This window comes from Lissotriton vulgaris, chromosome 1_1 (genome assembly GCF_964263255.1).
Source record: "Lissotriton vulgaris chromosome 1_1, aLisVul1.2, whole genome shotgun sequence".
Taxonomy (NCBI): Eukaryota; Metazoa; Chordata; class Amphibia; order Caudata; family Salamandridae; genus Lissotriton; species Lissotriton vulgaris.
The window spans coordinates 1,018,603,811-1,018,629,251 of NC_141685.1; the positions used below are offsets into that span (position 1 = coordinate 1,018,603,811).

Sequence of the window (25,441 nt, forward strand, 5' to 3'; positions counted from 1 at the left end):
GGCAATTGATGGAAAGGCCCAAGTGTTGAAACAGGGAGAGGCAAGACTGTGTATGCTGGATTGCCAGTCGAAGATTCGGAGCCTTTATGAGACAATCGTCCAGGTATGGATAAAATTGTATGCCTCGTAGGCGTAGAAAGGCAGCTACTGGGGCCATGATCTTGGTAACGACCCTCAGTGCTGAACGGAGGCTGAATGGTAGGACCTTGAATTGGAAGTGCAGGTGTCCGACTGTGAAGCGTAGATACTTCCTGTGTCTGGGGTGGATTGGCACATGGAAATATGCGTCCTAGAGGTCGATCGTTGAGAAGAATTCCCCTGGATTGAGGTAATTCAGGATTTGAAGCAGAGTTAACATCTGAAAGGTTTTGCAAATGATGAATTTGTTCAGGGCCCGTAAATCCAAGAGTGGACGCCATTCTCCCGACTTTTTCTTTACTAAGAAAAACCGGGAATAGAATCCCTTGCTGCGTTGACCTTGCGGCACTACATCGATGGCCCCTTTTTGGATCATTAATTTTACCTGGGCCAAAAGTTCTTTGAGGTGGGGGGAGGGTGGCCCCGAAGGTGGATGAGTGGGAGGGAATTTTGTGAACTCCAGGGTATGGCCTTTGGAGATAACGTCCAGGACCCATTGGTCAGAGGTGATTTCGGACCATTTGCAAAAGTATTTTGAGATGCGACCTCCAAGATGCACAGTCGGCAGACAAAAGGAACTGAGACTGTCACGGTTTCTTGTTGTTTGCGCCACCTCTATAAGTTGTTTTCCGTTGGTATGGTCTGGAGGAAGACTGACGATTCTGGTTTTGGTAAGAACCTCTCTGCCGGTTATCGCCGTAGGTATTGTATGAGCGATACTGGCCTGATCCACGAAAAGTAGAGGAGCCACCGCCTCTACCTCGTGCCCCCCGAAAGGGCCGCTTTTTGTATTGGAGAGTAGCCAAGGACTTTGCGGTGTCAGTGTCCTTTTTGATCGCCTCAAAAGCATCGTCTACATGCTTGCCAAATAAAGACTCTCCATCGTAAGGCAAGTCGAGGACTTTTGCTTGTACTTCTGGGCGAAATGTTGTAGATTTCAGCCAGCCTTGACGCCTCAAGACTGCAGCCCCAGCTAATTGGCGAAAGCCTGTGGATGAAATGTCAAGCGCACATTCGATAATTTCAGATGAAATTACCTCTCCCTCTTGGATAATAGCCTGCGCTTCTGCACGGATGGCCTCAGGCATCAGTGCGGCAATCTCGGACCACATTTGGCGGTCGTAACCGCCCAGAATTGCCAAGGTGTTTGCCGCTCTGACAGTAGTGGCCGCCATTGTAGTAAACGTTTTTCCTATAGAGTCCAACTTGCGGCCTTCCTGATCAGCAGGAGACGTGAGTGGTGTAGCCGGATTACGAGATCTTTTCTGTGCTGCCTGAGTAATAACCGACTCTGCTTTTGGCTGTGACACTAAACAGGCTGGAGCAGACGCTGAAGCCTTATATTTTTTATCTAATCTGGGCAAGACTGCAGGTACGGAGTTAGGATGTTCCATGAGTTTAGACCCTCTGACCAAATAAATTCAATAATTGGAATTGTGTGGGATTGTCTTTGTGAAACGTCCTTAAAATCATACAGGAAGCATTCACTTTCATGTTGCTGTTTCTCGACAGTGTGATGAAAGCGTTTTGCTGCACGCACCATTAAATTATGGAAGTTTGCAATGTCCACTGGAGGCGATGCAAGAGGTGATGTGGGCGGAGTGGAAGGTGTTTGAGCCCTGTAATTGTCCCACTCATTCATATCGACATCATCGTCGTCATCAGTGTCGTGAGGAGCAGGATCCTCATTGTCAGTGTCAGGTCGAGTTCTTTCCGGTGACGCGGATGGAACCGGAGCAGGTGCTTGTAGGGGTTGAGGTTGAGGCTGGGGAGGAGGTTGTGATGCTCGGGAGGCAGGTGTAGATGGAGGGAACCTGCGGTTATAGTCATTAAGCATGTGCTGTAAATTTTTGACTAAAGATAAAGGTATTTGTGTAACAGGTTCTGAAGTTACTGTCTCTGCTTCGTCAACAGGAAATAAATCATTCCCACTTTCGACGTATTCCTCTTAGTCACCCTCACTACTGTACTCCTGGCACTTAATGTGCAAGTCAGATGGGACTAGATGCCTGTCCAAACAGTTGTTCCACCTCCGATTCATGGCCGGATTCTTCTCCACCTGATTGAAACAATTTTTCAGGAAGACATGCTCCACTCCTTATTGGACTTATTTGAATGAGAGGCACTGTCCTCAAGGTAGAAGCAGTAATCACTGTAAAAGTGGTAGCTGAGGCCGGAGGAGGATGAGATGCCGACGAGCCTGTTGATGTAACAGCAGTAGTCGTATGGCCAACCTGAGGCGCAGAAATTGAAGATTTTTTCGTATTGAAGGTTTGGTCGTGGACGAGCTAGCCGTAGACGGAGTCGTCGTCGCTGATGCGATGGCCATCGTCGACGAGCTTCTTTTAGATGATTTTGTCTTCGTCGTCGGTATTTGCTTCGACGACGGAACCGTCGACGATGGGAGCGTCGACGATGATTTCTTCGTCGACGGCATCGACTTGACACTCGATGAGATCTTAACAATAGACGTAATGGGTCTCGTATCCTGGGCTGTCGTTGACGAGGTGATCGTCGCCGACGCAGCAGTGGAAAACATAGAACATGTTGTCGTCGACGTAGAGGTTACAGACTTCGTCGTCGCTGAAGACGCGACTCGCCCGTCGACGAGCCTATGCCGGATTTCTGAGAGGAAGGCAAGGCTTTGGGCGCAGACGTCAGAGAACCAGGTCCCGTAGACGTGCCCTGAAGCAAATCCTGTGGGGAAACAGTCCTGGAGGTTTCCAACAGTCTACTCTTCTTAAGAAAAGGAGATGGAACCTCAGTTTCAGACCCACGCTTCTGAGAGGATCTAGAAATGCCAGAAAAAAAACTTTCCACATCAGAAACCACAGACTCTGAAGTCTTCAACTTCTGTAGCCACAGAAGGAGACGGGCCTCTCTATCCCTCAGAGTCTTGGGAGGAAAAGTGCGACAGTACTTACAGTTCTTAACCTCGTGGTCTGGGTAGAGACAATAAATGCATTTACTGTGAGGATCCTCATGGAAAAGGCGCAGTTTACCACAGGAAGGGCAAGCTTTAAACAAAGATTTCTTATTTGAAGTCATTTTGAAGAAATAACAGGAAAAATTGAAGAAAAAACTGAGCAGAGCTCAGGGAGACTCCCTTCACACGACGTGCGGTAGAAAATCTGAGGTCTTGGGCTTCTGAGGAGAAGGTTCTAGAGGGAACTGCAGCCTGATTGGCTGGAATTTGGACCAAAACATAATGACACTGATATGTTACCAAGTTGAGTTTTCTCCCTTAGGCTTTCTATGGGCCTATTCAGTTCTATGGTACTTTTGAGTTTACTGTATTTATATACATGTATATGTATTTTTTATAATTATAATAATTGTACTTATATATGCATATATTACTGCTATTTTATGTCCTGTGGGACTCCCAATTCGACGACGGGGAATATTCAAGCATGTGAAACTATGAAAGACACCCCTAATACTGGAGAATTGTTATTCTGAGTAGGGGTAGCTAGAGGGGGGCCCTTCGGAACAGATGTCTGGTTGGCCACTGGTGATGAAGATGCTGGAGATATAATTTGCACGGATTGGGGACCCTTGCTAGGCTAGCCCCTCTAAGGGGAGCGACACTGAAGTTATCGACTGTCTTCATGATGGGGGAAAAGTTGTCAAACAACATTAGATTGCAGTCAGAGGCTTGGATAAGAATGGTTCAGTTCTTATAAAGTGAGATAGTGGCTTCAACTCTAAAGGCCGGGGAGGACGCAACTGTCACTCAGACCATGAGGAGTTTTGCGGGAAAAGTAGATATTGAGAATAGAGTAAATGACCTTCCGCCATTGAGCAGGTCTGCACCAGTTCAGAAAGTTTAATCCTGTATATGTTGCATACTTGTCTTGTGCAGACTGTCGAATGCTTAGACAATTTTGACAGTTCTTTTTGGTGGTTTTTCATAAGAACACTTGTACATGGAAAATCAGTAGCATAACCTCGTAATTGTTGTTGCACACCCTCTCCCTCCCCTCATTCTCCCCACTACATGAATACCATCAAGTAAAAATCGTAATGCAGCAGATTGGCAACGTTGAATAGATCAACCAGCTACCACCCCCCCCCCGTGGGTGTCCCCCACTGTCCACACTTCAGTAGACAGTGCTCGGGGGATGTTGTGTCCATCAAAGTTGATATCGCCGTTGGGTGGGTCCCTAGAGGCAATACACACCCCAGGGTCCTCTCCTAATGGGGTCCCGTCCACTAGCAACAAGCCTCGCCACACAGAGGACACCGCCCCCAGGAGGAGTTCCAACCCTAGCAAACAGGCATCCCTCACCATAGCCGAGAAAATCATAGATCTCTGCTTAGGTCTCCAGGTCTACCTGGACTTTATCATCTAGTCTGACCCAAGGCCCATTTTGTCATTTCTCCCACCCACAACTCGCAACTGGGGTCCCTGATTCCCATCAAGCCAATAGCCACTCGCCTTTTTGCCAGCACAAGGGCCAGTTGTAAGAACTTGCATCCCATCTTCAATGTCCTGGGTCTCTCTACAATACCCGGTCAGGCTTAAACATTTATAACACTCTTGCCTCCATTAACCTTTACCCTCTGCTCATGTGTTCTCATGTTAGCCCTAACACTTTGTGCATTATAAAGTGCTTTGACATTTACAGGTCTATTTTAAAACTTCAAACTATCTTTTTTAAAACATGAAGGCCATCCTTGAAAGATAGAATACAATGTTTTCCAGTTATACTTCGAGCATGGCTGGCAATAACTATTGGTTTTGCATATGACTGTGCTTTACAGGACGCATGTGGCCTCTGGCAAAACCAAATGTTTAGCCAGCATATAACAGAAAGAGGCGGTAAAAAAGGTAGTGAATGCAATGGAAAAGAAGTGGAACAGAGAAGCTTGGAGGAAGAGCAGCCAATATTAAATTAAAAGCAGAATGCGATAGGACTGGATCGGGAAAGCAACTATGGGACAGCAACACAGAGTGGAGGAAGCAGCATAGAGGACCAGGAAGAGGAGGGCGAGAGTAAGGAAGTGCATTGCACTTCCTATAAGAAAGTAGTTCCCTGAATGTAAGCAGTAGAAGGATATGAGTTAACTAATCAGAAGACAGAAAAAAAACTTAAATAATAAGGAAGCAAATGATATTGACAAGAAATCCAACCAATGATATTCAGTGGGCTGAACAGGCTAAAGTTACGTTTTGGCACGGTCCACTAAAGGTTTTCCAAATACAGTTGTAGGCAAGACCAAAAAAAGTATGTGCTGCAGCATAAGTCTGTCAACTGACTATGGTTTTCAAACAGCCTCCAACACCTTCACAGACTGACCTACTTACCGTTCGGCGTTGCAAACTGTATTAGTACACTGTTGCAGCCCAATGTGATGATAAATGACTGTTTGCCAACCCGACTGCACTCCGTTTCACGTGACACAGAACATTTAAATACACACACTTCCTCATCTGCAAAGAAGGGGGGAAAAAAAGGAGTTAAGGATCACATGTGAATCACCGGAAATCAGTTATACAGTAGATCATTTTCTGAACTGACGAACAATCCAAGAATTCACACCGCCTGCAGAGAAGTCTTTGCCAAAATGAAATTTGCCCAACCACTCTGAAGAAAGAACCAGTTTGTTTCCATTTAGCTTCCAAACAAAATTCCATGACCTCTATACAAATGTAGCTCATATAAAAGTGAATGGAAGTCCACACCATTTTCACAGTCTGGTGTATGACCATCACAGAACATTAGGGAGAGATACTACTTCGTGCAAATAGAGGCGCCCATTTACATGTACTAAACCAGAAAATTAGGTTTGAATTGCTGCTTTCAGCAGAATAGTACAGAAATGTCTTAAAATTTAGGTCTCTAAATGCCAGATTAGTTAGTGCTAATTGAGAAGATTTTGTGGACACACTACCCCATTCACGCCTTAGTCCCATTGGAATAATTTACACAGGGAAATACAATAATTGATAGCCCTCTTAAGAACTACTTCCCCAAGCTTCTATTGAACCAAAGGGGTTAGGGGTGGTGGGGGAGGTTACCTCTTCTTTGAGAACAGGCGTTTACCTGCCCTAACCGGAGAGAGGAGGTCAAGGCATTTTTTAATCCAACAACCGTTTGGAGGCATTGACTTAATAGAGGGCTGGTGGCCCCCCAAGGATCTACCTCTATTGCTGGACAGGAAATGAGCTCTAACTGGACACTTAAACAGGTGGTGTGCATTATTTGTACAACCTGGAGAGAAGTGCAAAATTAGTCAAACTTCCTACCTTTTATAGCAATAAGACTTCTTCCTCGTTATAAATAGAATCACGTCACTTGCGTTTTCTTGCTATGAGTTAGTCCTTATTCAACATCTATATCTATCCCGGGTGGCCTCAAGTGTTACCGGATAGTCAACTCAAAGAGCGAACGGTTAAGAGTGATAAAGACAATCTAGTCATGAAGAAGGACACAAAAGCATCTCAGCTAAGCCTGTGAGCAGAACAGGGTAGAAGAGAAATGCAACCGCAATTATGCTAAACAAAAACGAAATTCCATGTTTGTCCGGTAGACAATTTTTCTACTGAACACACAGGTAGTGAAACATTGAGTTGATAGTGGACTATTACAGATGACGAAAAACACAGCACTCCCTGTCCAGCCAGTGGATAACTGAGCCGTAGGTGGAACACTCAACCTGTTACATCACAAGGCTCACAGAACTTAGGTACATAACATTCTGAATAAAAAGCAAGCTATACTCAAAATTACAACATGCTTCTCTAACACTCACAACAAATACCCATTATGGGCAGCAGCATCCAAGCGTCACTCATCATAGAACAGCAGCAGCACTGGCAACAGTGAAATATGCTTGGATAAAGGACAATCCCAACAGAAGTACCAGCAGTTTAAGCAGAACTCATAGTCAGGTAGAAGCTGGCCAGCTCCACGCAAGCTTCTAAACACGGGTTTATCGATAAACATCAAATCTGCTCTAACTAGAGGGGAAAAGGGCAGAGAATCTCTGACCCCTACAGCCAATGATCTGTGGCACATGGTTTATAGGTTAACACCTGACCATTCAAGATGGCAAGATTCTGCCATGGGTATTAGTAGTTTAATATATATTAATTGCATTGTTTCAACAAGCTGTCAGCATGGCTCAGTTTGCAGAACCATCATTTAAAAAAACAGATATTATACACACTTAAGCAGACATGCACTCTACCCAATCCGGTCCAACAAGTTTCGAGTACTGCGCCTTAACAGTAGCATTTTACTTGTGAATCCGGTTTTCTGGTTTATTGTTGTGTAGCTTTGATGAATCTGTGAGTGTATATTTACACAGCACCTTACCCACACCTGGTGCCCCATGTAAGGTGACTTCAGGCACATTCCTGAGCAGCAGTCAGGGATGCAACACCCTTTACTTGGGCGCGGACACACAGCCTGAGGTAGACTGCTTTTAGTTTGTTGGAATACCCTACGTGTTTTTTTGCAGATTTTACCTGCGTGTATTCATTAATCTTTTTCCTGGTGTTGCACTTTGAATCTGCCCCATTGCTGCTTTGACTTCATTGGGAAGACAGGACGGTGTCCGCATGGCAATACTTTCTGCTACCTGGGTGAGGAAGCCATTTTTACTCCTTGCGGACAACTAGAGGTGCCATTTTTGTTGGCAGTGTGCACTCTAGTTCTCCAAGAAAGTGCAGACCCGGATTATTAAAAATGGGACACAGGCGTGGATATACCACTGGCGTGCCAAATGCAAACCCATCAGCTGCCAGCGTCAGCCACTATGCCCGAAAGAACAGGCTCTGAAGCTTGGATTGTTTACTTTGCTGCCAAACTTCTCAAGTTAAAGGCCACTAGTCAATGCTCCTTCTTGATCAACACTGAGAAATACAAAGGACTCCTTGAACTGTCCCTACATTTGGTTTTCAGGTAAAGCGTAATCCTGGTATGGAAGTCTCCTTAACCCTCCCCCCACCCCACCCTGTGCGCCCCATTATGCGAAGAAAGATATTTACTGCTTGTTTGAACAGTCTTGACCCTGCTCCCCATGAGAACAGACCAGCCTGAACTGCCAGGCCATGTCCTCCCTGGAACAGAAACAAGCATCCGGGAACTGGTTTTGGGGTATCACCCCCCCCATCAGCCAGGCTAGCTTGACTCTAGTGGCATGGAGAGCATGGGACCCATGTCTAGGCATACACGTACCACTCGGGTGACAAATGCAAAAACAACAATTGATAGATGGAATTCTGAACAATGTCAAACTTTCACTCCCAGTACAGAGATCTGGGCCTAAATCCATTTTTTTGTCTACCATGTCATTCCAGCTTGGACCCAACGCAACTACTACAACGCAGGATCCTTTACAACGAATGCCTTTACAACGCATGCCATTACATCGCAGATGCTATTTCAACGCATGCCATTACAACGTAAGTATAGGTAAGTATATCATTTCATTAAAACATTTTTTTTTTAATATAAGTAATTTTTACCCCTACACTATCCAGCACTTGCCCTACTATTACACCCCCCTGGAGTTAGAATAGTAATTTTTACCCCTACATTATCCAGCACTTACCCTACTATTACTCCCCCCTGGAGTTAGAATATTATTTTTAAACACCTACACTTGTTAAAAAAAAATATATATATATATTTACAAATACATTGAAAAAAATTAATTTAATAAATAAAATTAATTAATATTTTTTAATTACATTTTTATTATGTCATGCGGTGTAAAGGCATTCGTTGTAAAGGATCCTGCGTTGTAAAAATTGCGTTGTAATGGTATGCGTTGTTAAAGTATGCGTCGTAACGTCATACATCCCCACTGACTCCGTACGGTGTACAATGTGATTCGATTCCAACTGATTCTACTGTTAACAGTATATACCGGTATTGTAACATGCATCATTGAAAAACGACAAACATCTAAAAAAAAATCACTCATCAGCCCGGATAGTTTAATTGCAGTGGCACCAGGAACAGGGGAACCATATCTAGGCATACCCTTCCCGGATCACATTGTACACCGTACAGAGTCAGTGGGTATGCTAACATTATCTATGTTGACTGTAATCATATATCGGGTTAGTGGTCAATTAATACAACTGTTATACTATCTGCATTCAGAGCTACTCACTGGATCACTACATTCGTCAAGCATGTCTTCAGATTACAGTTCAACAAATGATCCGCCTGAGCGTTGCTCAAGTGTCTCCTTCCAACATTGTCGTGAGGCTACTTATAAGAAAGAACTAGATACGGCTGTAACTATAGATTAATTATCATCTAATTAACAGGGAAAGATAACCAAAAAAGAAAGAAGGGAGGTTAGGAGGGTGTGGAAAAGAGCCGCTTTTACGCCTATATCTCCTTCGTTTCGGCTCATTTGCATCATCACAATAATGGATTATGGTACCCTAGCAATTGTGCGCAAGTAGTACGTATATTATTGTACATAATGATAACAAGTCATTCCACAGGTTATTATACATCCAAATCAATCTGTGCCAGGAACAACCAGAGGGTTCTCTGAGGATGATGCTATTTGTAATGCTGTCAAGATCGTACCCCAGGCTGCCGGAATGGGATATTTACACAACCCTAGCGTGTCCTCTCAACAATGAGACCACTTCAGCTTTGGCCTAGTTTAACAGAGTTGGTCCATACTGTAAGCCGGGCTCATGAGTGATACCCCAAAGCTGGTTCAAGAATGCTTGTTTAGGGCTCGCCCCTGTCCTATTCCGCAGGAATAGGAACAAGCATTTGCAATGCAATAGGTCTCGCATTAGGAAAATTTGAGCTATTGGTATTATAAATTACACATTTTGTAGTTATGTGTTGGTTTTGAAAATAGCGAAATTAATATCTTTGTCATTTACAATGCCAATACTGTTAACTTTTGCAAATGTGACACCTATAACATTTCTAATGCAACATGTTTTGTATTTACGTGCCTTTGATGTATTGATATTCCAAATAACAATGGCTTGGATTTTTTTAAAATAATTACTACTTTAATAAAAAGTGTTGTAATTTATAATGGCAATAGCTTAAACCTTTGTAAATAACTTTTGGAAAGATTATGTTCAGTGTATTTTATTGTGACGAAAAACCAAGAACAGAAGTGAAATATTAACATCTTTTTGTGACATGTGTAATGAAGCTTGAAACATTGAGAGAACATATTTGAACCAGTTGTTGTTGAATGGTTGCGACGAGTGATGCTGCGGTGGCGCCGACCGAGTGATGCTGCGGTGGGGGCCCCCCCGAGTGATGCTGCGGTGGGGGCCCCCCCCCCCGAGTGATGCTGCGGTGGGGGCCCCCCCCCCGAGTGATGCTGCGGTGGGGGCCCCCCTCCCCGAGTGATGCTGCGGTGGGGGCCCCCCCCGAGTGATGCTGCGGTGGGGGCCCCCCCCCCCCGAGTGATGCTGCGGTGGGGCCCCCCCCCCCCGAGTGATGCTGCGGTGGGGCCCCCCCCCCCCCGAGTGATGCTGCGGTGGGGCCCCCCCGAGTGATGCGGCGGGGGGCCCCCCGAGTGATGATTCGGGGGGGCCCCCCGAGTGATGATGCAGGGGGCCCCCCCGAGTGATGCGGGGGGCCCCCCCGAGTGATGCGGGGGGCCCCCCCGAGTGATGCGGGCCCCCCCCCCCCGAGTGATGCGGGCCCCCCCCCCGAGTGATGCGGGGGGCCCCCCCTCCCGAGTGATGCGGGGGGCCCCCCCTCCCGAGTGATGCGGGGCCCCCCCTCCCGAGTGATGCGGGGGCCCCCCCCCCCCCCCGAGTGATGCGGGGGGCCCCCCGATTGATGCGGGGGGGCCCCCCCCCCGAGTGATGCGGGGGGGCCTCCCCGAGTGATGCTGCCGTGGGGCCCCCCCCCGAGTGATGCTGCCGTGGGGCCCCCCCCCCCCGAGTGATGCTGCCGTGGGCCCCCCCCCCCCCGAGTGATGCGGGGGGTCCCCGAGTGATGATGCGGGGGGGCCCCCCCGAGTGATGCTGCGGTGGGGCCCCCCAAGTGATGCTGCGGTGGGGCCCCCCAAGTGATGCTGCGGTGGGGCCCCCCAAGTGATGCTGCGGTGGGGCCCCCCGAGTGATGCGGCGGGGGGGCCCCCCCCCCCCCGAGTGATGCGGCGGGGGCCCCCCCCCCCCCGAATGATGCGGCGGGGGGGCCCCCCCCGAGTGATGCGGCGGGGGCCCCCCCCCCGAGTGATGCGGCGGGGGGCCCCCCCCGAGTGATGATTCGGGGGGGCCCCCCCGAGTGATGCGGGGGGGCCCCCCCCGAGTGATGCGGGGGGCCCCCCGATTGATGCGGGGGGGCCCCCCGAGTGATGCGCCCGTGGGGCCCCCCCCCCCCCCGAGTGATGCTGCCGTGGGCCCCCCCCCCCCGAGTGATGCTGCCGTGGGCCCCCCCCCCCCCCCCCCCGAGTGATGCTGCCGTGGGCCCCCCCCCCCCCGAGTGATGCTGCCGTGGGGCCCCACCCCCCCGAGTGATGCTGCCGTGGGGCCCCCCGAGTGATGCGGGGGGCACCCCCGAGTGATGCGGGGGGGCACCCCCGAGTGATGCGGGGGGGCACCCCCGAGTGATGCGGGGGGCACCCCCGAGTGATGCGGGGGGGCACCCCCGAGTGATGCGAAGGGGCCCCCCCGAGTGATGCGGGGGGGCCCCCCCGAGTGATGCGGGGGGGCCCCCTCCGAGTGATGCGGGGGCCCCCCCCCCCCGAGTGATGCGGGGGGGCCCCCTCCGAGTGATGCGGGGGGGCCCCCCCCCCGAGTGATGCGGGGGGCCCCTTCCCCCCCGAGTGATGCGGGGGGGCCCCCCCCGAGTGATGCGTGGGCCCCCCCCCCCCAAGTGATGCTGTGGGGGGCCCCCCGAGTGATGCGGGGGGGCCCCCTCCGAGTGATGCGGGGGGGCCCCCTCCGAGTGATGCGGGGGGGCCCCCCCCCCCCCGAGTGATGCGGGGGGCCCCTTCCCCCCCCCCGAGTGATGCGGGGGGGGCCCCCCCCCCCGAGTGATGCGGGGGGGCCCCCCCCCCCCGAGTGATGCGTGGGCCCCCCCCCCCCCAAGTGATGCTGTGGGGGGGCCCCCCGAGTGATGCTGCGGTGGGGCCCCCCCGAGTGATGCTGCGGTGGGGCCCCCCCGAGTGATGCTGCGGTGGGGCCCCCCCGAGTGATGCTGCGGTGGGGCCCCCCCGAGTGATGCTGCGGTGGGGCCCCCCCGAGTGATGCTGCGGTGGGGCCCCCCGAGTGATGCTGCGGTGGGGCCCCCCGAGTGATGCTGCGGTGGGGCCCCCCGAGTGATGCTGCGGTGGGGCCCCCCGAGTGATGCTGCGGTGGGGCCCCCCGAGTGATGCTGCGGTGGCGCCCCCCGAGTGATGCTGCGGTGGGGCCCCCCGAGTGATGCTGCGGTGGCGCCCCCCGAGTGATGCTGCGGTGGCGCCCCCCGAGTGATGCTGCGGTGGCGCCCCCCGAGTGATGCTGCGGTGGCGCCCCCCGAGTGATGCTGCGGTGGCGCCCCCCGAGTGATGCTGCGGTGGCGCCCCCCGAGTGATGCTGCGGTGGCGCCCCCCGAGTGATGCTGCGGTGGCGCCCCCCGAGTGATGCTGCGGTGGCGCCCCCCGAGTGATGCTGCGGTGGCGCCCCCCCGAGTGATGCTGCGGTGGCGCCCCCCGAGTGATGCTGCGGTGGCGCCCCCCGAGTGATGCTGCGGTGGCGCCCCCCGAGTGATGCTGCGGTGGCGCCCCCCGAGTGATGCTGCGGTGGCGCCCCCCGAGTGATGCTGCGGTGGCGCCCCCCGAGTGATGCTGCGGTGGCGCCCCCCGAGTGATGCTGCGGTGGCGCCCCCCGAGTGATGCTGCGGTGGCGCCCCCCGAGTGATGCTGCGGTGGCGCCCCCCGAGTGATGCTGCGGTGGCGCCCCCCGAGTGATGCTGCGGTGGCGCCCCCCGAGTGATGCTGCGGTGGCGCCCCCCGAGTGATGCTGCGGTGGCGCCCCCCGAGTGATGCTGCGGTGGCGCCCCCCGAGTGATGCTGCGGTGGCGCCCCCCGAGTGATGCTGCGGTGGCGCCCCCCGAGTGATGCTGCGGTGGCGCCCCCCGAGTGATGCTGCGGTGGCGCCCCCCGAGTGATGCTGCGGTGGCGCCCCCCGAGTGATGCTGCGGTGGCGCCCCCCCAAATGATGCGGGGGGCCCCACGAGTGATGTTGTGGGGCCCCTTAGTGATGCTGTGGTAGTGCGATAGATAAAGGGAGGGCGATAGATAGATAAAGTGATGGCGATAGAGCGAGTGTGATAGATAGACAGATAGAGTGTGGTCGATAGATAGATGTGTGTGGTTGTGTGTGTAGTTGTGTGTGTGTGGTTGTGTGTGTGTGTGGTTGTGTGTGTGTGTGGTTGTGTGTGTGTGTGGTTGTGTGTGTAGTTGTGTGTTTGTGTGGTTGTGTGTGTGTGTAGTTGTGTGTGTGTGTGTGGTTGTGTGTGTGTGTGTGTGGTTGTGTGTGTGTGTGGTTGTGTGTGTGTGGTTGTGTGTGTGTGGTTGTGTGTGTGTGGTTGTGTGTGTGTGTGGTTGTGTGTGTGTGTGTGTGTGTGTGTGTGTGTGTGTGGTTGTGTGTGTGTGGTTGTGTGTGTGTGTGTGTGTGTGGTTGTGTGTGTGTGTGGTTGTGTGTGTGTGGTTGTGTGTGTGTGGTTGTGTGTGTGTGTGTGTGGTTGTGTGTGTGTGTGGTTGTGTGTGTGTGTGTGTGGTTGTGTGTGTGTGTGTGCGGTTGTGTGTGTGTGTGCGGTTGTGTGTGTGTGTGTGGTTGTGTGTGTGTGTGTGGTTGTGTGTGTGGTTGTGTGTGTGTGGTTGTGTATGTGTGGTTGTGTGTGTGTGTGTGTGTGTGTGTGTGTGTGTGGTTGTGTGTGTGTGTGGTTGTGTGTGTGTGGTTGTGTGTGTGGTTGTGTGTGTGTGGTTGTGTATGTGTGGTTGTGTGTGTGTGTGGTTGTGTGTGTGTGTGTGGTTGTGTGTGTGTGGTTGTGTGTGTGTGTGGTTGTGTGTGTGTGTGTGTGTGTGTGGTTGTGTGTGTGTGTGGTTGTGTGTGTGTGGTTGTGTGTGTGTGGTTGTGTGTGTGTGGTTGTGTGTGTGTGTGTGTGTGTGGTTGTGTGTGTGTGTGGTTGTGTGTGTGTGTAGTTGTGTGTGTGTGTGGTTGTGTGTGTGTGTGTGTGGTTGTGTGTGTGTGTGTGTGGTTGTGTGTGTGTGTGTGTGGTTGTGTGTGTGTGTGGTTGTGTGTGTGTGGTTGTGTGTGTGGTTGTGTATGTGTGGTTGTGTGTGTGTGGTTGTGTGTGTGTGGTTGTGTGTGTGTGTGTGTGTGTGGTTGTGTGTGTGTGTGTGTGGTTGTGTGTGTGTGTGTGGTTGTGTGTGTGTGTGTGGTTGTGTGTGTGTGGTTGTGTGTGTGTGGTTGTGTGTGTGTGTGTGTGGTTGTGTGTGTGTGTGGTTGTGTGTGTGTGTGGTTGTGTGTGTGTGTGGTTGTGTGTGGTTGTGTGTGGTTGTGTGTGTGTGGTTGTGTGTGTGTGGTTGTGTGTGTGGTTGGATGTGGTTGTGTGTGTGGTTGTGTGTGTGGTTGTGTGTGTGGTTGTGTGTGTGGTTGTGTGTGTGGTTGTGTGTGTGGTTGGATGTGGTTGTGTGTGTGGTTGTGTGTTTGCGGTTGTGTGGGTGGGTGTGGTTGTGTGTGATTGTATGGGTTGTATGTGTGGTTGTGTATGTGTGGTTGTGTATGTGTGGTTGTGTATGTGTGGTTGTGTATGTGTGGTTGTGTATGTGTGGTTGTGTATGTGTGGTTGTGTATGTGTGGTTGTGTATGTGTGGTTGTGTATGTGTGGTTGTGTATGTGTGGTTGTGTATGTGTGGTTGTGTATGTGTGGTTGTGTATGTGTGGTTGTGTGTGTGTGGTATGTGTGTGGTTGTGTGTGTGGTGGTGTGTGTGTGGTGGAGTGTGTGTGGTGGAGTGTGTGTGGTGGTGTGTGTGTGTGGTGGTGTGTGTGGTGGTTGTGTGTGTGTGGTTGTGTGTGTGTGGTTGTGTGTGTATGTGGTTGTGTATGTGGTTGTGTGTGTATGTGGTTGTGTGTGTATGTGGTTGTGTGTGTATGTGGTGTGTGTGTATGTGGTTGTGTGTGTATGTGGTTGTGTGTGTATGTGGTTGTGTGTGTATGTGGTTGTGTGTGTATGTGTTGTGTGTGTATGTGGTTGTGTGTGTATGTGGTTGTGTGTGTATGTGGTTGTGTGTGTATGTGGTTGTGTGTGTATGTGGTGGTGTGTGTATGTGGTGGTGTGTGTATGTGGTGGTGTGTGTATGTGGTGGTGTGTGTAGTGGTGTGTGTGTGGTGGTGGTGGTGGTGTGTGGGTGGTGTGTGTGGTGGTGTGTGTGGTGGTGTGGTGTTGGTGGTGTGTGTGGTGTGTGTGTGGTGATGTGTGTGGTGATGTGGTGGTGATGTGTGTGGTGATGTGTGTGGTGATGTGTGTGGTGATGTGTGTGGTGATGTGTGTGGTGATGTGTGTGGTGATGTGTGTGGTGTGTGTGTGGGTGATGTGTGTGGTGATGTGTGTGGTGTGTGTGTGGTGATGTGTGTGGTTGTGTGTGTGGTTGTGTGTGTGGTTGTGAGGGTGGTGATGTGTGTGGGTGGTGATGTGTGAGGGTGGTGATGTGTGAGGGTGGTGATGTGTGTGGTTGTATGTGTGGTTGTGTGTGGTTGGATGTGTGGTTGTGTGTGTGGTGTGTGGGCTGTTGTGATTGTGTGTGTGGTTGTGTGTGTGGTTGTGGGTGTGGTTGTGTGTGTGGTTGTGTGTGTGGTTGTGTGTGTGGTTGTGTGTGTGGTTGTGTGTGTGGTTTGTGTGTGTGTTGTGTGTGGTTGTGTGTGTGGTTGTGTGTGGTTGTGTGTGGTGTGTGTGTGGTTGTGTGTGGTTGTGTGTGTGGTTGTGTGTGTGGTTGTGTGTGGTTGTGTGTGTGGTTGTGTGTGTGGTTGTGTGTGTGGTTGTGTGTGTGGTTGTGTGTGGTTGTGTGTGGTTGTGTGTGTGGTTGTGTGTGGTTGTGTGTGTGGTTGTGTGTGGTTGTGTGTTTGCGGTTGTGTGGGTGGGTGTGTGGTTGTGTGTGATTGTATGGGTTGTATGTGTGGTTGTGTATGTGTGGTTGTGTATGTGTGGTTGTGTATGTGTGGTTGTGTATGTGTGGTTGTGTATGTGTGGTTGTGTATGTGTGGTTGTGTATGTGTGGTTGTGTATGTGTGGTTGTGTATGTGTGGTTGTGTATGTGTGGTTGTGTATGTGTGGTTGTGTGTGTGGTTGTGAGGGTGGTGATGTGTGAGGGTGGTGATGTGTGTGGTTGTATGTGTGGTTGTGTGTGGCTGTATGTGTGGTTGTGTGTGGCTGTATGTGATTGTGTGTGTGTGGTTGAGTTTGGTTGTGTGTGGTTGTGTGTGTGTGGTTGTGTGTGTGTGGTTGTGTGTGTTTGTGGTTGTGTGTGTATGTGGTTGTGTGTTTATGTGGTGTGTGTTTATGTGGTTGTGTGTTTATGTGGTTGTGTGTTTATGTGGTGATGTGTGTAGTGGTGTGTGTGGTGGTGTGTGTGGTTGTGTGTGGTTGTGTGTGGTTGTGTGTGGTTGTGTGTGGTTGTGTGTGGTGATGTGTGTGGTGATGTGTGTGGTGGTGTGTGTGGTGGTGTGTGTGGTGGTGTGTGTGGTGGTGTGTGTGGTGGTGTGTGTGGTGGTGTGTGGTGGTGGTGTGTGTGGTGTGTGTGTGGTTGTGTGTGTGGTTGTGTGTGCGGTTGTGTGTGCGGTTGTGTGTGCGGTTGTGTGTGTGGTTGTGAGGGTGGTGATGTGTGAGGGTGGTGATGTGTGTGGTTGTATGTGTGGTTGTGTGTGGCTGTATGTGTGGTTGTGTGTGGCTGTATGTGATTGTGTGGTTGAGTTTGGTTGTGTGTGTGGTTGTGTGTGAGATTGTGTGTGTGGTTGTATGTGTGTGTGGTTGTATGTGTGTGTGCGTGGTGGTATGTATGTGTGTGCGGTTAGAAAAGGATGTATGTGGAAGAGAGCAGCAGATCAGCACAGGAGAAGAGAACAGGGAGCTAGAGAAAGAGGTGGGTGGAAGAGAGCAGCAGATCATCACAGCAAAAGAGAACAGGGAGTTAAAGAAGGAGGCGGGTGGAAGAGAGCAGCAGATTCAGCACAGGAGAAGAGAACCGGGAGTTAAAGAAGGAGGCGGTGGAAGAGCAGCAGATCAGCACAGGTGAAGAGAACATGGATTTAAAGAAGGAGGTGGGGTGGAAGAGAGCAGCAGATCGGCACAGGAGAAGAGAACAGGGAGTTAAAGAAGGAGGTGGGGTGGAAGAGCAGCAGATCAGCAAAGGAGAAGATAACGGAGTTAAAAAGGAGGTGGGGTGGAAGAGAACAGCAGATCGGCACAGGAGAAGAGAACAGGGAGCTAGAGAAAGGTGGGTGGAAGAGAGCAGCAGATCATCACAGCAAAAGAGAACAGGGAGCTAGAGAAAGGTGGGTGGAAGAGAGCAGCAGATCATCACAGCAAAAGAGAACAGGGAGTTAAAGAAGGAGAAGGAGATGGGGTGGAAGAGAGCAGCAGATCAGCACAGGTGAAGAGAAGAGAACAGGGAGTTAGAGAAGGAGGCAGGGTGGAAGAGAGCAGCAGAACAGCATCGGAGAAGAGAACAGGGAGTTAAAGAAGCAGGTGGGGTAGAAGAGCAGCAGATCGGCACAGGAGAAGAGAACAGAGAGTTAGAGGAAGAGAGGGAGGGCGATAGAGGGAGGGCGATAGATAGATAGGGAGAGTGAGGGCGATAGAGGGAGGGCGATAGATAGATAGGGAGAGTGAGGGCGATAGAGGGAGGGCGATAGATAGATAGGGAGAGTGAGGGCGATAGAGGGAGGGCGATAGATAGATAGGGAGAGTGAGGGCGATAGAGGGAGGGCGATAGATAGATAGGGAGAGTGAGGGCGATAGAGGGAGGGCGATAGATAGGGAGAGTGAGGGCGATAGAGGGAGGGCGAGAGAGGGAGGGCGATAGATAGATAGGGAGAGTGAGGGCGATAGAGGGAGGGCGATAGATAGATAGGGAGAGTGAGGGCGGGAGAGTGAGGGCGATAGATAGATAGGGAGAGTGAGGGCGGGAGAGTGAGGGCGATAGATAGATAGGGAGAGTGAGGGCGGGAGAGTGAGGGCGATAGATAGATAGGGAGAGTGAGGGCGGGAGAGTGAGGGCGGGAGAGTGAGGGCGATAGATAGATAGGGAGAGTGAGGGCGGGAGAGTGAGGGCGGGAGAGTGAGGGCGATAGATAGATAGGGAGAGTGAGGGCGGGAGAGTGAGGGCGGGAGAGTGAGGGCGGGAGAGTGAGGGCGGGAGAGTGAGGGCGGGAGAGTGAGGGCGATAGATAGATAGGGAGAGTGAGGGCGGGAGAGTGAGGGCGGGAGAGTGAGGGCGTGGGGTGTGCGAGGGCGTGGGGTGTGCGAGAGCGTGGGGTGTGCGAGAGCGTGGGGTGTGCGAGAGCGTGGGGTGTGCGAGAGCGTGGGGTGTGCGAGAGCGTGGGGTGTGCGAGAGCGTGGGGTGTGCGAGAGCGTGGGGTGTGCGAGAGCGTGGGGTGTGCGAGAGCGTGGGGTGTGCGAGAGCGTGGGGTGTGCGAGAGCGTGGGGTGTGCGAGAGCGTGGGGTGTGCGAGAGCGTGGGGTGTGCGAGAGCGTGGGGTGTGCGAGAGCGTGGGGTGTGCGAGAGCGTGGGGTGTGCGAGAGCGTGGGGTGTGCGAGAGCGTGGGGTGTGCGAGAGCGTGGGGTGTGCGAGAGCGTGGGGTGTGCGAGAGCGTGGGGTGTGCGAGAGCGTGGGGTGTGCGAGAGCGTGGGGTGTGCGAGAGCGTGGGGTGTGCGAGAGCGTGGGGTGTGCGAGAGCGTGGGGTGTGCGAGAGCGTGGGGTGTGCGAGAGGGTGGGGTGTGCGAGAGGGTGGGGTGTGCGAGAGGGTGGGGGTGTGCGAGAGGGTGGGGGTGTGTGAGAGGGTGGGGGTGTGTGAGAGGGTGGGGGAGTGTGAGAGGGTGGGGGAGTGTGAGAGGGTGGGGGAGGGTGAGAGGGTGGGGGAGGGTGAGAGGGTGGGGGAGGGTGAGAGGGTGGGGGAGGGTGAGAGGGTGGGGGAGGGTGAGGGTGTGTGCGAGGGTGTGCGAGGGTGAGGGCGTGTGCGAGGGTGAGGGCGTGTGCGAGGGTGAGGGCGTGTGCGAGGGTGAGGGCGTGTGAGAGGGTGAGGGCGTGTGAGAGGGTGAGGGCGTGTGAGAGGGTGAGGGCGTGTGAGAGGGTGAGGGCGTGTGAGAGGGTGAGGGCGTGTGAGAGGGTGAGGGCGTGTGAGAGGGTGAGGGCGTGTGAGGGTGAGGGCGTGTGAGGGTGAGGGCGTGTGAGGGTGAGGGCGTGTGAGAGGGTGAGGGCGTGTGAGAGGGTGAGGGCGTGTGAGAGGGTGAGGGCGTGTGAGAGGGTGAGGGCGTGTGAGAGGGTGAGGGCGTGTGAGAGGGTGAGGGCGTGTGAGAGCGTGGGGCGTGTGAGAGCGTGGGGTGTGTGAGAGCGTGGGGTGTGTGAGAGCGTGGGGTGTGTGAGAGCGTGGGGTGTGTGAGAGCGTGGGGTGTGAGAGCGTGGGGTGTGTGAGAGCGTGGGGTGTGTGAGAGCGTGGGGTGTGTGAGAGCGTGGGGTGTGTGAGAGCGTGGGGTGTGTGAGAGCGTGGGGTGTGTGAGAGCGTGGGGTGTGTGAGAGCGTGGGGTGTGTGAGAGCGTGGGGTGTGTGAGAGCGTGGGGTGTGTGAGAGCGTGGGGTGTGTGAGAGCGTGGGGTGTGTGAGAGCGTGGGGTGTGTGAGAGCGTGGGGTGTGTGAGAGCGTGGGGTGTGTGAGAGCGTGGGGTGTGTGAGAGCGTGGGGTGTGTGAGAGCGTGGGGTGTGTGAGAGCGTGGGGTGTGTGAGCGTGGGGTGTGTGAGAGGGTGGGGTGTGTGAGAGGGTGGGGTGTGTGAGAGGGTGGGGTGTGTGAGAGGGTGGGGTGTGTGAGAGGGTGGGGTGAGTGAGAGGGTGGGGGAGTGTGAGAGGGTGGGGGAGTGTGAGAGGGTGGGGGAGGGTGGGGGAGTGTGAGAGGGTGGGGGAGGGTGAGGGTGTATGAGAGGGTGAGGGTGAGGGTGTATGAGAGGGTGAGGGTGAGGGTGTATGAGAGGGTGAGGGTGTGTGCGAGGGTGAGGGTGTGTGCGAGGGTGTGCGAGGGTGAGGGCGTGCGAGAGGGTGAGGGCGTGTGAGAGGGTGAGGGCGTGTGAGAGGGTGAGGGCGTGTGAGAGGGTGAGGGCGTGTGAGAGGGTGAGGGCGTGTGAGAGGGTGAGGGTGTGTGTTAGACGGACCGGGAGGGTCGGCCGAGGTTACGGGGAGAGGTCTCCAGGGAGAGCCGTCTCCAACGACTGTACAGATAAGCAACTTCCCCCCCACAGACGGACACCACACAAGGTTGAAGGTTAACGAGACTTTATATGCAATTCTTAGGTTACGATGATGGATACAAGGAGGTCTGGACTCAGGGGTCCCCTCGGTTCTAGTCTCTGGTTTAGGAAAGGGGTAGCGGGACAGTCTTTGTTACCAACGAGTGGAAAATAGCTCTCAATCCTCGAGCTCGGCGTTCTAGATGATCGGGCCGCGGCGGAGCCAGGCAGGTCCCGAGATGGACGAAGGAAAACGACGGTCCGCGGCGGAGCCTGCAGGTCCCGGTGAAGATGGCGGTTACAACGGTCCGCGGCCACGCCAGCAGGTCCCGACGACGATGAAGGTGATGAAGATTACGACGGCTGTGGCAGCGCCAACAGGCAGGACGATGGTGCACAAGACAGAGCTACGGCAGCGCCAGTAGTCCGTCCAGGATGAGTTCCTCTTTACGTCTCTCGACTCCAAGATACAACTGCCTTCCTGCTCTGGAGCTGCCCCAGTTATAGGGCTGGTGTGCTTTGATGTCCGGACCCTCGCACTTGGAGGTCGGGAGGTCCGGGATGAGGGAGTCCAGACACCCAGCAGGGGGGTGGAGCCAGCGCCCGGGGAGGCGATGGGCGAGCGGCACTTGGTGGGGGAGAGCCATCGGCACCTCTTTCTCCTATTGACTTGCCAAGTAGCCCGCTCACCTCCTGGGTGGAGGGTGGTGCCGGAATGTCTGAGGCCGGCCCAGGCCCAGGGTTGAGGTCGATCGGGGGCCAGGCGGCCTCGTGGTGGAGTGTCCAAGATGGCGCCCCAGGCTGGGCGCGTGGGCCGGCAGTGGATCGGACCCACGAGGTCGACATGCTCGAGGGCAGGGGTCCCTGAGGGGACGGAGGACGTGCAATGGTGGTGTGTGGTACTTGCGGGACTGGACTCAGGCCTGGTTGGGCCGGGGGAGAGCGGCCCTTCATGTGGCCTGTCCAACATGCGTCCCCCCCAGCTGAAGGCGGGGAGAGTTACCCATCCTCTTGGGGACTCTCCTCGTCGAGGCGGAAAAACCGGGACAGGCCATCCGCGTTGGCGTGATCTGGCCCAGGCCGGTGTTCGACTGTGAAGTCCATACCTTGCAAGGAGATGGACCAGCGTAGCAACTTTGGGTTCTCCCCCCGCATATGCATCAGCCACTGCAGGGGTCGGTGGTCGGTCTGCACCCGAAAGTGGGTGCCAAAAAGGTAGGGCCGGAGCTTCTTGAGGGCCCATACCACAGCGAAGGCTTCCCTCTCTATGGTGCTCCAGCGTTGCTCCCGTGGTAGGAGTCTCCGGCTGATGAAGGCCACCGGTTGATCAAGGCCTTCGGTGTTCACTTGAGACAGGACTGCCCCAATGCCCTGGTCGGAGGCGTCCGTCTGGACGACGAACTCCCGGCTGTAGTCTGGGGCCTGGAGCACAGGGGCGGAACACATGGCGGCCTTCAATTGTTCAAATGCAGTTTGACACTCTGGGGTCCAGGTGACTTTCTTGGGCTGGCTCTTTGACGTGAGTTCTGTGAGGGGCCCCACTATGGTACCATAGTCTTTCACGAACCTTCGGTAATAGCCCGTGAGGCCCAGGAAGGCTCGTACCTCGGTTTGGGTGATGGGGGGCTGCCAAGCCTGGATGGCGGCAATTTTCAGCTGTAGAGGGGCCACTAGGCCGCTTCCCACCTGGTGTCCGAGGTAGGTTACAGACCCTTGCCCAATTTGACACTTGCTGGCCTTGATCGTGAGGCCAGCTCGCTGAAGGGCTTGCAGCACTGCTCGGAGGTGGTGGAGGTGCTCGGTCCAATGGTGGCTGTATACAGCGATGTCGTCTAGGTAGGCGGCGCTGAATCCTTCGAGCCCCGCCAGGACCTGATTGACGAGCCGTTGGAATGTTGCTGGGGCATTCTTCATGCCGAAGGGCATGACCGTGAAATGGTAATGGCCATCGGGGGTGGAGAAGGCAGAACGTTCTTGCGCCCGGGGTGTGAGGCCGATCTGCCAATAGCCTGCTGTCAGGTCGAAGATGCTGAGGTAGCGGGCAGCTCCCATTCGGTCGACTAGTTCATCTGCCCGGGGGATGGGATGCGCGTCTGTTCTGGTGACCGCATTCAAGCCCCGGTAGTCGACGCAGAACCGGAGTTCCGGTGTGGTGCCGGGGGCAGCTGCTTTGGGGACCAGTACGACAGGGCTGGCCCAGGGACTGTCTGAGGGCTCGATGACCCCGAGCGTGAGCATCTTGGCTATTTCTTCCTGGATGCAGGCCCGTACCCAGTCTGGCACGCGGTAGGCCCGGTGGCGGATAGGGGGGCTGTCCCCGGTGTCCACATCGTGCACACACCAGGAAGTGACACCTGGGGTGAGGGAGAACAGGCTGGCGAATTGTGATAGGAGGGCTTGACACTCTTGGCGTTGTTCTCTGGTGAGGGCCTCTGAGAGCCGGACCCCATCCACGGAGCCGTCTTGCTCTTGAGTCCGTAGGAGGTCAGGGAGAGGCTCGGAGTCTTCTTCAACCCCAGTGTCTGTGGCCATCAGGAGGCTGAGCTCTGTTCGCACAAAGTGGGGCTTTAGTCTGTTAGCGTGGAGGACCCGGAGAGGGTTCCGGGAGGATTCCATGTCGATGAGATAGGTGGCAGGACCCTTGCGCTCTATTACTTTGAAGGGCCCCGTCCATTTGTCTTGTAGGGCGCATGGCTCAGTGGGGGACATCACCCATACCTGTTGGCCAGGTTCGAATTCAATGGATGAGGCATTCTGGTCATACCATTTTTTCATGTCCTCTTGACTGGCCTCTAGGTTGGCCTTCGCTAGTTCTCTGAACCGCCGGGTCTGGTTGCGGAGGGTGAGGAGGTACCGGAAGACATCTGGAGGGTTCTTTAACGGAGGCATCTCCCAGCCTTCTTTGACGAGACTGAGCGGCCCTCGCACTGGGTGTCCATATAGCAGTTCAAACGGGCTGAAGCCCAGGGATTTCTGGGGGACCTCTCGATACGCGAAGAGGAGGCACGGCAGCAGCACATCCCACTGGCGACGGAGGGGCTCTTCCAACCCCCCGATCATTCCCTTTAGCGTGCGGTTGAACCGCTCAACGAGTCCGTTCCCTTGAGGGTGATAGGGGGCTGTGAATCGGTAGGTAACCCCGCACTGTTGCCAGAGGGATTTCATGTACTTAGAGATAAAGTTCGTGCCTCTGTCGCTGACGACTTCTCGGGGAAGCCCACACGGGAGAAGATCCCCATCAGGGCCCGGCCGACTACCGGGGCTGTCACAGTTCGCAGAGGAACAGCCTCAGGGTAGCGGGTGGCGTGGTCCACTAGCACCAAGATGAATCGATGGCCTTGTTTTGTGCGTGGGTCCAAGGGCCCCACAATGTCTATTCCGACTCTCTCAAACGGGGTAGTGACCACAGGAAAAGGTTGCAGGGGGGCCTTTAGTTTGCGGCCGCTCTTTCCACTGGCTTGGCACGTGGGGCAAGATCGGCAATGCTGGTGCACATCGTTCCTCATTTTGGGCCAGAAGAAGTGGGTCACTAGGCGACTGTAGGTTTTATCTTGTCCCAGATGTCCTGCCAGGGGGACATCGTGGGCCAGGTTTAACAGGAAGTCTCTGAAACGGAGGGGTACCACGAGTACTCGGTTGCTCCCCAGCTCGGCGATTCTTTGCTCGCTGTACAGCAGATCATTGTCCCAGTAGACCCAATGAGTTCCGGAGGTATCCCCTGCGCTTTGGGCGAGCGCTTGCTGGCGGAGTCCCTCGAGGGAGGGACAGGTCTTCTGTTCTTGGCGAAATTGTTCTTGCGTGGGCCCCCCTTCTTGAGGCCACTGATCGAGGTTAGCGAGGTCGGTAGGTTGAGCTGGTTCGGAGGGAATGTTACGGTCGGTGTTTTCGGCTGGGGCGACCGGAGGCGGTGGCGCCGGCCATTCGGGTTCTTCTGGCCGGTGGTTGGCACGGGCGGCCATGGAACGGGTGGTGACGCACGCCCAGTCCGGGACGCCCAACATCCCCAGGTGTTCCTTTCGCTCCACGGCGGCCCACGGAGAGCTTTCCAGGTCATTGCCCAGGAGGCAGTCTACGGGGGCATCGTCTCGGACCGTTACTTTCAACATGCCGGAGACCCCCCCCCATTCGAAGGGGACGCAGGCCATCCGACACAGGCTTTCCGAGTTATCGGCTGATCGTACAGGGCAGAGAATGTTCGGTAGATACTGTTCTGGGGCCACCAGGTGACAGCGGACGGCTGTTACACTGGCCCCGGTGTCACGAAGGGCTTCGGCCTGGCGTCCATTGATGCTCACCCATTGGCTGTACTTCTGGGTGTTAGCGGGTAGGGGGACCCGCGGGACCATGTCTTTCCCCCCTAAGCAGGCTAGAGTCATGGCGGCTGGCTCCCACTCTTGATGCTCTTGTTCGTATTCTTCCTGTTCCTCGGAGATCTGTTCTTCCCCTAGGGCTGCAGCGGCCACTTGGCGGGGTCTTGGGCTCTGGTACTGCGGGCAGTTTGGGTCGTTCGCATAGTGGCCGACTCGTTGACATCGGTGACACGTGACATTGGCTCTGTACCCCGGTCGCGCTGGGGTGCTGCCCCGGTTGGCCGGGGGGGTGGTGTTGGTAGCGGGGGCGACCGGGGCGTTGTCTCTTCCTCGCCCTTGGCCCCCTCCTCCTCCTCTGGGTCGGTGCTGACCATTGTTGTTCCGGTTCTGTTCGTAGGACCCATTCCGGCCCACTCTGGTGATCTCCCACCGGTCAGCTTCGGCTGCGAGCTGCCGGGGATCCGTTAACTTGCTGTCGAGGAGGTGCTGGCGGAGTTCAATGAAGCAATTGTTCGACAGATGCTCCCATACCATCAGATTAAATAGTTGCTCG

General features: G+C 54.3%; 1 protein-coding gene across 1 annotated transcript in view; it reads right to left on the reverse strand.

Annotated features, from left to right (window-relative positions):
• The window catches only part of CARM1 (coactivator associated arginine methyltransferase 1), a 219,720-nt gene that overhangs the window by 150,283 nt on the left and 43,996 nt on the right, over nt 1-25,441 (reverse strand). The window contains exon 2 of the mRNA XM_086961573.1: nt 5,450-5,575. Coding sequence (XP_086817699.1) covers nt 5,450-5,575 — 126 coding nt within the window. The remainder of the gene's footprint in view (nt 1-5,449; nt 5,576-25,441) is intronic.